This window comes from Diceros bicornis, chromosome 5 (genome assembly GCF_020826845.1).
Source record: "Diceros bicornis minor isolate mBicDic1 chromosome 5, mDicBic1.mat.cur, whole genome shotgun sequence".
In the NCBI taxonomy this organism is placed as follows: Eukaryota; Metazoa; Chordata; class Mammalia; order Perissodactyla; family Rhinocerotidae; genus Diceros; species Diceros bicornis.
In genome coordinates, this window is record NC_080744.1 from 53,693,913 (window position 1) to 53,706,707 (window position 12,795).

A 12,795-nucleotide genomic window follows, 5' to 3' on the forward strand; every position below is an offset into this window, starting at 1 on the left:
GCACTGTCCCCAATCTTATATTCCAGAGCCATTTGGAAGATTTCAAGCTGTTGAAACAAAGGAAACGTTGCGGGAGACAGCGACCAAATTCCTGCTCTTTGAAAACCAGATGGATAAGGGCTGTCGGATTCGGCTCAACCACTCAGACACGTTACAGCAGTGCGGCTTCAATTCCTCTCTGCCTCTGGTGGTGATAATCCACGGGTGGTCGGTAGGAAATGCTGACATGGCTTTTTCGCTCTGCATTTACATTTTCTTTTTTTCTCCCTCGTGTATTCAATTTTAATAAAAAGATAGGGAGCCACCAATAACAACTTCATGCATAATATTTGTAAAGCACATTCTAATTTTCCAAATGCTTCTCCACACATTATCTCATTGATTATCTCAATTCCATGAGTAAGCAGGGCAGAGAAAGGAGAACTATCCCCACGTTTCAGATAATAAAATGTGGCTCAAAGAGGTCACACAGCACATGAGGGCCCACAGAGATTGCAATCCATGCAGGTGAATCTGCATGTTTCATAAGAGGGGGTAGGAAGCCAGAAAACATAGTGTCCCAATGAAATGTTGTATCTGTAAGGGTTAAATTCAGCAGCAAATCACAGAAACCCAAATTGGCAGTGGTTCAAATAAAACAGAAGTTTGCTTCCATTTCACACAATAGTTCAGAGATATATAACCCAAATCTGGACAAATGGCTTTGGTCAATGAAGTCCTCAAGGACCCAGCTCATTTCCAGCTCACTACTCTGCCACACTTTGAGTGTGGCCCTTGTCCTCATAGTCTAAGATGGCAGCTAGAGCACTAGCCATCACATCTTTATTCCAGATGGCACAATGTAGTAACGGATGTACACAAAGGGGTCAGAGAGTAGAGTTCTTTTTAAAACAGCTTAATTGAGATAGAACTCACATATCATACAATTCATCCATTTAAAGTGTACAGTTCAATGGCTTTTGGTATAAAAGAGTGTTTTTTTAGGTTAGCCTCTCAGAAGCATCTGTGAGATGCTTCTAGTTATATCCATTGGCCATACCTAGATGGAAAAGTCGCTGAGACATGTAGCCTCTTAGAGAAAGTGTAACCTTTCGGTCATACTAAAAATTCTACTATTATGGAAGAAAGGGAGAAAGAATATTGCTGGCAATAACTAAAACTAAGCGAGGACTTGTCTCCAAGAGGAAATTCTCCTCCCTGGTTTTCAGTCCATTTAAAGCTTAGTTCACAATTTGAGACCTCCAGAGATTTGGGGTCTATTTCATGACTTGGAAACCTTTCCCTGCCATCTTGAAACTCCCCTAGATCCTGCCCTAGAGGGAAAAATGGGCCCACCCACCCCTACTCCTTCAACATGTAATCAATGAGAGCCTCCTCACGAACAGACCCCAGGCCTGGCCGCGTGGGGCAGTGGGGAGCCACACGGTGCCATGAGGTGGGGTGCCTGCTGATGCCATCCCAGAAAAGCACAGAGGCTCCTGCAGGCTGCCAGCAGCATCCCCCTAGGATTTAAAGGGGTCCCACCACCCCACAGGGTTGGCAGCGAAGGTGGTGGGGGTCTTCCTGCCCTAGAGAAGGGCCCTAACACAGTTTGGGGCCCTTTACGTTACACGGCAGCCCGTTCAATCCTCACACCTCCCAATGAGGGTGCTTGAGTTAGCCTTCTCTCTCAGACGAGGAAACTGCAGCTCAGAGAGGTCAAGCAGCTACCACAGTCACACAGCCCTCAGTGGACAGACTTCCAAAACCAGAACCCTGACGGTCCAAAGCCCACACTTGCAAAGACTCCACTTGATTGAGCTTTTGTCAAGGATGGGTTGGCTGGAGCCCTTCCACAGCAGGCTTCACACTGCAGTCTCCTCGCCGCTTCTCTCTAGCCAGGTAGGAACTCAGTCCATGTCTCTTTAAGAAAAACATGGACTAGGGGGCAGAGGGCAGAATGCTGGGAAGATGAAATCTGCTTTAAAGGGAACCAAAGATCAGACATGGAAAGCTCTCCCGTGGGGCCCGGCGGGTGGATGGATTAGACGGAGGCCAGTCACTGTGAGGGAAGAGCCTTCCATTTCTTCAGCTGCTTTAGCCAAAGGGATGGTCCCTTTACAAGAAAAATGAGAGAAGAAGGTGGGAAGGAGGGGATGCATCCAGAGGAGAGCTCCGGAGGCGGGGGAGCCGTGGACTTGGAACCTGACTCCAGGTCAGGACTGGAACTGAGGGAAGTGAGAAAGTGTGGCAGCACAGCGGGGCAGTCCTGTCTCCCCAATCTCCCCCTGCCTCTCCCTCACTCCCCTGCATGCCCCCACTCTCCCTCCTCCCTCCCACTCCCCCTGCCTCCCCGGCACTCTCCCTGCCCCTCAACCCCGCCGCCCCCCCCCCCCGCCTCATCCTCATCTTTCCCCACCTCCCCCTCTCCCCTGCTTGTAGCTCCCTCCACGTACCATGTGAGTTCTCTCCTCTTGGCCTTGGCTCAGGCTGTGCCTCCTGCCTAGAGTGTCCTTGCCTCTCTTCTCCTGTGGGACAGTATCCATTATATATACTAGGTTCTCCAAAAATATTTGTTAACTGAATTAATGATCAAATAAATATCTCATTTACAAATGCAGTGTGAAGGGAGCAGGGTCCTTTTACCAGAATGAGCTCTTCATTCTCAAAATCCTGTCCAGACTGGAACACATCTACTATTACTAGTAATAATAATGATAACAACAACAGCTGCAATAACCAACATTGACCGAGTCCTTACTGTGCCCCAAGCACTGTGCTAAGTGCTTTACATCTATTTCCCGAGTTCATCTCCACAGCCATCCTGGAAGGAGGGCACTAGCATTATCCTCACTTTCCAGACGAGGAGACTGGGCACAGAAAAGTTAAATAACTTGCCCAAGGTCACTCAGCATGTAACTGGAGAGTCTGGATTTGAACACGGAAGGCACTGGGTAAACGTTTATCAAACGACTGCATCTTACCCCAGGATGACGTGAAACCATCAGTGTCGCCCTCCAGCTTCACGGCCGTGGCCTAGCCTTCAACCACTCCGGACGTTTCTCCTCTCCGCAGACAGGCCACACTGCCCTTTCTTGATTCTGCGCCTCTGCACTTGCTCTTCCTTCTGCCTGCAACGCCCTAGACACCCCCCACCACCACCACATTCACCTGCCCACCATTATTCTTCTAAGCGAACTCCTATTAATCCTTCAAAACACAGCAGAAATGTCTTTGCTCTGTGAACCCGTCAGGAGCGCCCTGCAAATTGGTTCTCAAATAAGGCGCATACATGGAACGATTCTCCATAAACACTTCTTGAGCTCCTCCTGTGTTCCAGCTCATGGTGCTCGTCCCTCTAAAGCCGGCAGAATGCAGGGGATGAGAGCAGAGCAAACACAGGGGGATTCAGAGGGTGGCACAGCAGCTTTCCCGAGGAGGTGGTGCTGAGCTGATCCTCAAAGGATGATCAGCTTTCAGTGCCTGGCTTACACAGCCTTTTTGATTGCTCTAAGAATTAGAAAATCCTAAAATAGGGAAATGTTAAGGTGATGGTTCTAAGTTGGGGGCTGGGGGTAGTAGCCCCCAGGGGACATTTGGCAAAGTCTGGTACATTTTTGGTTTCACAACTTGTGCGGGGGGGCAGTGGCTGCTGGCATCTAGTGGGTAGAGGCCAGAGATGCTGCTAAACATCCTACAATGCACAAGACAGCCCCCACAACAAACAAGTATATGGCCCAAAATGTCTATAGTGCCAAGGTTGAAAAACCCCTGTTAAGCCCTTTCTCTTGGAGAGAAAGACCCAGCAGTAGCCAAGAGTTGGAGAAGAAAAAGGGGTGAATAGAGAGAAAGAAGAAACCAGTGCAGAGCCCCCTCCATCCCATCCCGGGGAAGCTGACTACCCTGTGGGCCCACCCGCAGTTCGACGGCTTGCTGGAAAGCTGGATCTGGCAGCTGGTGGCCACGCTGAAGTCTCCTCTGGTCCAGCCAGTGAACGTGGTGCTGGCGGACTGGGTCATCCTGGCCTACCACCAGTACAGCGTCGCTGTCCGCAATAGCCGCCTCGTGGGCCAGGAGGTCGCAGATCTTCTCCAGTGGCTGGAGGTAGGACGTTCCCCAACCTCTCTTCCCCTAAAACTGCATGAATTAAGCTGGTCTCCAACAGCAACAGAGACAGGAGAACCACTTCTGTTGAGCTCATGGGATGGGAAGGCAGAGACGGAGACCAGTCCCCAAGGCTCTCTCAGATGCCTCGCTTGAACCCCTATTTTATACAACCATCTTCTCTCCTGACCCCATCCACTATTCCTCTTATGCTCACCCGTTTGGATGTACTAAGGCTTCTAAACACACCCTGTAAACCATCAGACCCCACATGAATGAACAGAATCACTTCCGTGGGGCATTCATGGTCAGGTGAAGACAGGCAGGGTCCCAGGTAGCTGAGCCTGAAAGGAGGGTCCGCCTCTCTGCAAGGACAGAATCAGCAAGGTGAGAAACCATTCTGGGTCTGAAGTATGAATTAAGCACCTCATTTGCACTTGGGCACAAAGAACAGGGTGGGAGCCCAGAACAAGCTGGACCCACAAAAGTCTTCTAGCCGGGCAGCTCTTCTCCTCTTGTAACCATCTTGCTGCTGTCTTCCAGGAATCTGCTCAGTTCTCTCCGAGCAATGTTCATCTAATTGGGTACAGCCTGGGTGCACACGTCTCGGGATTCGCTGGCAGTTACATGCGCGGAAAGCACAAGATTGGGAGAATTACAGGTAACCATGCCCTGTAACTAACAACGGTAATCTCCACAGCTGCACGGGGCGCAGGGCCAGGACCTGCTTTCCCATCGTAGTTAACACGCCCCCAGCTTCCTTTGCGCCGTGCTGGTGTTCACAGGAGGACTTGTAGCACTATTTCAAACACGGCCACCGTCACAGACTGCTATTCCGAGAGAATTCAGAGCGGATCACAGCCTCGATTCCTATTGCCTTTCCTCGAACAAATGCCTCTTGTAGTCATGCCAGATAGAACCCAAAAAGTAGTCTTTCCATATGCTTTTGTAGCAGGAAAGAGTTTACTTTTCAACCTATAGTTTAAAAAACCCAACATGAGCGAGTTAAAGAATCACAGCCCTAAATTTGCTGTAACATCAGGCACGTTTGTGCCTCAGTTTCTACATTTGTGAAACACATGGGTCTTACTCTGGAGCCCATGTGGATTGAGGCAGAGGGCTCTACACCGACTTGGAAATGGCCCTAGGTACCCAGAGAGAGCTGGGGCTAGGCAAGAAGGCCTTTCCTCCCAGACATCCTTGACACCAGCTTTGCCCCCCTTGCGGCCCTGGAATTATGTTTGGAGGAACACACCTGATCAGGCTGCTCCCAAGCCAAGGCCCCAAGGCCCACTGATGCCCAGAGGATAAAACTCAGAAGGCGCAGGCGAGCCCTTCTCAGAGTAGTGTCCCCAGAGCTCTCTCACCTCTCCTCCCGCTCCTCCCTTCCTGTAGCTCTAGGCTGACACTAGATTTTTCTCCACTTTACAAACACGCCATGGCCTCTTGTGCTTCTGGGCCTTTGCATGTAGTGTTCCCTTTGCCTGGAATATCTTACCGCCACTCACCCACTCAGCCCTAGTCTACCTACCAAACTCCTACTTATCCTTCAAGACCCAGCAGGCTAAAACAATATTTCACAGGCTAAAACAATATTTCACAGGCTAAAACAATTCAAAGGAAATTTAAGTTGAATAACATTGTTGTGACCTTTTATTTTATCAAGTAAGAACATTTTTGGCATCTACCATCTACTATTACCATTACTTCATAAAAGAAGAGATTTATTTTAATGTGAAAAAAATATAGGGATAATGGCAGACATTTAAATGAAATAAATTGGTCGCTGTGAGAACTCATTTCCTCGTCCTTATTTTTTTTTATCTTGCTGGTGACTGGGGAGGCCTGGTGCACAGACCAGCATTTGTCCCTCTACCCCTGTGATTTTACCCTCAATAGCTTGGGGGTGAGCAAACCTTCCACAGAAGGCCGATGAGGCCCATCACCGAGGAACCAGGCCTGGAAGGCTGAGTCAGAATCACAGAGAGGCAGCCTCAGGCCCAGGACCCTCTCCACTCTGGCTGGTGTCATGGGCCACATCAGGCATTATTAGCCAGGCCCACACACGTGTGAGGCAGTGGGACTGCAAATTACTCTGTTGTCGTCTTGTAGTCAGCCTGATGAGGAAAGGAATGTAAGTCACACCAAGACATCTCTCATTTGTACCTATGAGGTGAGGTGAGGGCTGGAGAACAGACGCTCTCAGGGTCCCTGTCAATTCCTTCACCCCAACAGGGTTGGAAGCCAGGGCTGATGTGGATATCAAAGGTCCTCCAGAGAAGGTAAAGGAAGAAAGTCAGAGGAAAAAAGCCCTGAGTGCATCAATATTCCCCAACTACAGTCAGCCAGGAGTGGCCACCTGTGTCATGCAAACACATCTGTCAGTTGAGGACCAGAGCTTTGAGCTATTTGCTCAGAACATTTTCACCCAGGAACAGTGATGTCCCAAGGCTGTTCTGGACATTCCAATAAAATGACATTAGTCTAGGAGAAAAGGCAGCTTGTTTAGGGAAATTATTGACAACAGGCAGGCAAATAAATTCTTTCTTTGATGGGTAGGTTAGAACTACTTACAATAAGCACAGTGGTTTTTTGTATGCAAACAGATGCTCTTGAAAGTAGCTTGAGAGGTACTTAAAATTGATTTGCTTGAATAAATCAAGCATTTCCTCATAACCTTGTTTCTACCACTGGATAGTTCCTGCAAGCCTCTTTTCCCCATAGATAATTCCCAGCCTGTGTCTAATTTTCAGCACCATGAATTACTATGGTTTTACTCCGAAAAGGTTATAGCAAGATTTTCTAGAGAAAGATTATGCCCTAGGATTTTCTTCTTCCTGCTAGCTCATGAATGTGTAATAACATTGCAAAGCTGGAAAGCGCATTCTCCCCCTTCCGCTTGCTCCCACCTAATGCTTGTCCTTGCTTCCCTGGTAGCACTGGATGCCGCAGGTCCCTTGTTCGAGGGCACTTCCCCCAGTGACCGTCTTTCGCCAGATGACGCCAATTTCGTGGACGCCATTCACACCTTTACCCAGGAGCACATGGGCCTGAGTGTGGGCATCAAACAGCCCATAGCACACTATGACTTCTACCCCAATGGGGGCACCTTCCAACCTGGCTGCCACTTCCTGGAGTTCTACAAAGATATTGCCAAGCACGGCTTAAATGGTGAGCAAGACGAATGGCCAAGAGGTTACACTCCCCACACTTGCATGGAGCCTCTGGATCCAGTGGAACCTACCAACTCTGCGGGATTCTGGGAAGAGTTTGGCAAGGGTGGGGGCCCAGGGTGTATGGTCACCAAGTTCACTCAGAGGGAGGGCTTATGGGAGTAGGGAAGGGCTGGTGTTCCCCCACAGGCCCCTCCTCTTAATAGGCAGTGGTCATTGGAGCACTAAGCTCTGAGGACAAGCTGAGGGGCACCACCAGGAATCCCCACTTCTTGCCTCCACCGAGTGTCCTGAAGCAAAGTCTCTCCTGGGTATTAGCCCTTCTGAAAGTTAAGTCCTGATGCCTGTGGTTATTCCTCCTTGTCTGGAAGCTTCCTTATTGAGGGGGCTTCCTCTATTCTGGGCCACATGAGGATCCGCTTAATAGATCATGGCTTCTTGATCCTTGGTCTCACAAGAGTGGGAATAACAATTCCACCCCTGTGAGGTAATCAGCTGATCCTACAGGACATTACTGAAATTCTCCTAATTCGAAGTTCAGCGCTAAATATGTCCTTGGGACTTCCTTTATCTCAGGGCAGAAACTGAATGTGGCATTCTCTGGGTTGTGATTCCACTTCTCTCTCAAATCCTAAAACGGAAGCATTAACATGCACTTTGATTATATGCACAGGATTAAAGAGTAAAAACGTCAGCAAAAACCATACATTCCATAGACATTCCAAATCTGTCATTATTATCAAATATCATCCTGATTAAAACATGCCAACTTACTCTAAGCCAGGAGATTCCCACCCACGCACACCACCTTCTCACCCCAATCATCCAAAACGAGCTGAGAATACTCTCTTGTGATTACATCAGCACCTTCACCTCTCCTGTATCAGAATGACCTTCAGACTCGACAGTATCTCATTTTGGCTGGACTCCCAGCTTTCCACCCACCCATGCCTGACAGAGCCTTCTGGGATCTTCACCTTATCGTTCCTTACAGCTCCCTCGAACCTTCACCACTCCAGGCACCAGCAGTTCCCTGCTGACCATCCAGCCCTCCTCCCAGACCTACACCCTCCCGAAGCTCAATACAGACCTCCAGGATGGTGTTCAGTAACGAGGTGCCTGATAAATGCATCTCTGACCAACTAGTCCTACTGGCTCTTTGGTACTAAACTTCAAAGTCATAGAACCAATATATTTATTTAGTTTGCCCAACTTTGGCGTGGGTTTTCTCAGTTTTCTTCACCCTTAAGTTTAAAAGTGATCCCATTCTGGGGTCATTCTCCCAACCACTTCGGAAGGCAACTTGATAACTGCTCTACCCTCCTCACCACCTCCAGCTAGGTGAGTGTGAGTGGGGTAGTGAATGTCTTTGAAGCCCAGTTGTCTCATTTACAGCAGCTGCCTCAAGGAGCTGTGGTGAAGATTGAGGGAGTAGATGGGTGGAGGCCCTCAGCGTAGTATCTCCCTCACAGGAGGGCTCAATAAACACAGCCACTAGACCAAGAACTGGGGTGGGGCCTGACCCCGTGGTGTAGTGGTTAAGTTTGGCATGCTCTGCTTCAGCAGCCTGGGTTCATGGGTTCAGATCCCGGGCACAGACCTACACCACTTGTCAGCCATGTTGTGGCAGCAACCCACATACAAAATAGAGGAAGACTGGCACAGATGGTAGCTCAGGGCAAATCTTCCTCAAGCACAAAAAAAGAACTGGGATGTCTAATCTTGGCATTTAGCCCTCAGACACTTGAGGAAATAGCTTTTGGCAAAGTTACCTGTGCTCTACCTCCACATTAGGTACTTTACATATTTTGTGGTGGTTCTTCAACATTCCTTAAGAATAATTTACTCAAGATTAGGTTAATATTTGGAGAGTTAAAAAAAAAAAAAAGGTCAAAAATCCATGGTAGATCAACTTCCTAAGCTTGCTGTTTTGGGGTAGGCCCATTCAGACCTGGTCATTGGGACGTGTCCATCCAGAAGCCAATCCCCAGGCTGGCTTACCCAAGGCCAGTTACCCAGAAAATGCAATGGCTGCTTTGGGACAGAAGGTGGACAGGGTGGGAGAGGCCTCAGCTTTCACCAGACCGTTAGCCAAGCCCCAAGAGTGCCTCGGCCCTTGTTTCCCCAGCTTTACTAAGGCATTCCACACGAGCCTGTTCCAGCTCACTCATCCGCAAAGCATCAGCACATGTGTATTTGTAACCATTTGAGACACAAATATTTCTAAAATGAATTACACTATCTTGCTTTCTGAAATAATTTGGTACTTTCTTAGTGACTTGGGGTTCCTGTTAAAACTTCTACCTACGTAAGGCACTGTAATGGGGGGTGCCCTGAGGAGACCCGTGGATCCTGGCATTATGCCTCTTCCCTACATGACTGAGCAGGTCTACTCTTCCCACAGTTTTCCGTCAGTGGTTACATCCACTGTTGTCAGTGGTCCCCCTCAGCAACCCGCCCCTCCTTCCTAATGTGCTGCTGCTGCGCAGTGAGAAACAAGACGGTCCTTTGAGTAGAGGGTACTTTGGATTAAGGGGCCTTAACGTCCTTCTTGCCCTGTGTTCCAGCCATCACCCGGACCATAAAGTGCGCCCACGTGCGGTCGGTGTACCTCTTCATCGACTCCTTGCTGCACCCCAGCATGCAGAGCATGGCCTACCTGTGCAGCGACATGGACAGCTTCAGCCGGGGCCTGTGTCTGAGCTGCAAGAAGGGCCGCTGCAACACACTGGGCTACCACGTCCGCCAGGAGCCCAGAGGCAAGAAGAGCAAGCAGCTCTTCCTTATGACGCGAGCCCAGTCCCCCTTCAAAGGTGAGTGTGGGTGGCCCAGAGCCTTCAGAAGGGCAGGGTGCAGCCACTGGTCTGAAGATGCACAAGTTCCCTGAAGTCTCTTCCTGGAATGACTTCAGCCTCTGCTATTTTAGTGTTTCTGAAACTGCACAGAGTCCACAGTCATGTTGACACAGTCTCTCTCTTTTCCCAAGAATAGGCAGTGCTCCCTATTTCCCAAGAATTGCTGCCCAGTGCTAGAAGGAGAAAACTTGATACTTTCTGGGACAATCCTCGGGTTGGCCTCTCTCTGTCCATTTTCGTGGTCCCTTAGAATGTTAGATCCGGAAGGCCCTGAGCAGTTACATCGACCACCCAGGTCTCATCCTACGGGGACCTGGAGGCATCTCCAAACCCAGACTAGAACCCAGTGTGTTCATCTCTGCTCAAGGCCATGAAAAAACTGGGCTTCAGGTTACATTTGCAGTGCTCGTTTCCCCTAAAGTTTGAATCAGCTGATCTTACAGGATATCATTGTCCAGTTGAGGACCTCTCGAGACGTAGTTCAGCTTCCAACGTGTCCCAGTCATATCCTTAACCTCAAGGAAGAGTTGAACCGCAGGTCAGAGAAAGGGCTGTGGCTAGGTCTTGGGCTGACGCCAGCAGAGAAACACTCCACTGAAGCCTAAATCCTCCTGGAGGGAACAAGCCGACATCTGTTGCCATTAACATTTCTGCCTAATCCTGAAACCAGCGTGTGAGTGATTTAGCATCTTCCTGTTTCACAGCACATGCTCAGGCGCTGGGAGGGGCCCGCTGCTCTGCTGTTTGATTATCACCGTGCAGTTAACTACAGCTGCAGAAGGTGAACATGCTGTCCCCATGTGCACAGCACTGTATACAAAACAGCGGATGCAGCCGTGGACTCTTTGTTGTTCCCACAGAGGCCAAGCGAGGTCAGCAGGGCTGTTCTGAGCCCATTTTAAAGAGGAGGAAAGCAAAACTTGGGTGGAGTGAGCTGCGCTCGGCCACACAGCCTGGAAGGAGGCCTAAAAACCAGGCCCCCCCAACTCCCAGTTGGTGTTCCTTTTCTAATCACTCTCACAAGGTCAAGCTCCCAGGAGACTTATTTTTTGGGCACAGGATTCCTCTGTTCATCTGGACTTTTGCTCTCCAGGCAGATTTCCCTTCCTTGAGGCCCAGGAATGACAGAAATCCGTTGTGGGCGGCTGGCAGCTTCCAGAGCACTTGGAGTGAGGGCGGGATCTCTCCCACCTGGGAGGACAGAGGGTCCCCTCCACTGTCTGTGCCTTAGGGGCGGAGGAGCTGGAGCTTCTGGGAGCAGGTGAGGGAATTTGGAAGGTCTCCTGCTTAAGGGAGCTCCCCCACCGCAGGCTACCAATTAGACACTTATTTGGGTTAACCAGCTCCTCTTTCAAATGGCAAAGCCGCCCGCAGTGATTAAGGCTCTCAGATAATCGCATTTCACTGGATCTACATTAATCCTTGAATGTTAGCGTTTTGAGAGACTGTTCAACCAGACCAGTTCCCAGACAGGGAAACCGAGGCCCAGGTGGAGGAAATCATTTGCTCTGGGACACAAAACAAATTCTTGGCAGAGCCAGCATTTAGACCTAGACCTCCAAATAACTACTTGAGTGATTTTTAACCTCAGTAACTGCTCCTGGTCTGTTTGTGGGGTAAGGGAGGGCAGTGAGGGGTGGGGAAGGGTTTTGCTTTCTCCTAGAGATCAGCTGGGAAGAAAGGCAGTCATTTTTCACCTTCCAGGGCTGGGCTGTGCCTCTGAAGTGAGGGGCATGGTCCATCCAGAGGATATCTGCTGGGGGCTTGGACACGGGGGAGGGAGGGGAGCATCAAGAGAAGGAACAGCAGTGGGCACGAGCCAGGCTGAGCTCCCTCCTTTTGCCAAGGACCCCAGCTGCCCGACCACCATACGCTGCTGGTGTCAGCTCACAGGGACCCCTTTCCTGTGAAGGAGACCAAAGAGCAGCATTATCTCACCCAGCAGCTGCCACAACCAATGCGCTCATCCTTTCATTTCTTCTTCAAGCATAAATTGAGCCAGAGTAGGCAGAGTGCCTATTTCAGGAGACTCGATGAAGACAACCCCTTCCCAGGCAGTGCGTGCCCAGTGCTGTCCCAGGAAGACAGGCAGTGAGTCCCTTAGAGGCAACACTTGGGTCTCTGTTATCAACTACGCCTCTTGCTCCAGGGACATCAGATGAGGATGGGACCTACGCAGCCAGTGATATGGATGCTATGAGGCAGGACTGCCTGAAAACCGTCAGAACCCAAACCTCCAGCCCCTGACAGGTTCCAGGGATGAGCAGTGGCCTGCACTGCACCCTCCCATTCCCTGGGCCCTCCGAATCCTCCCCAGTTCTGCCTCAGTCCTTCCGGTGAGCAAAGGCCTAACCTGCTCAGCCTAATTTCACCCACTGGTGGGGAGTAGCATCTGTGGTCGCATGAAGCTGCCCTGGGTATGGCTGGAAATTACACCCAGGTGAGACTCTGCCTGTTTGGAAGCGGCTGCTCGTGGGATGTTGCAATCTGTACAATGCTACATCACCCAATATGGTAGCCACTAACCATATGTGGCTATTTAAATTACTTAAATAAAATTAAAAAATTTGATTCTTCAGTCACACTAACCACTTTTCAAGTGCTCAAATACATGGCTGCCATATTGGAGAACACAGAAATAGATCATTTCCCTCATCACAGAAAGTTCTTTTGATGGTGCTGGC

General features: G+C 49.7%; 1 protein-coding gene across 3 annotated transcripts in view; it reads left to right on the forward strand.

Annotated features, from left to right (window-relative positions):
- The window catches only part of LIPC (lipase C, hepatic type), a 139,007-nt gene that overhangs the window by 110,553 nt on the left and 15,659 nt on the right, over positions 1-12,795 (forward strand). For all 3 annotated transcript variants that reach the window (XM_058541689.1, XM_058541691.1, XM_058541690.1), the window contains 5 exons: positions 27-211; positions 3,901-4,083; positions 4,627-4,744; positions 7,021-7,254; positions 9,824-10,069. In XM_058541689.1, coding sequence (XP_058397672.1) covers positions 27-211; positions 3,901-4,083; positions 4,627-4,744; positions 7,021-7,254; positions 9,824-10,069 — 966 coding nt within the window. The remainder of the gene's footprint in view (positions 1-26; positions 212-3,900; positions 4,084-4,626; positions 4,745-7,020; positions 7,255-9,823; positions 10,070-12,795) is intronic.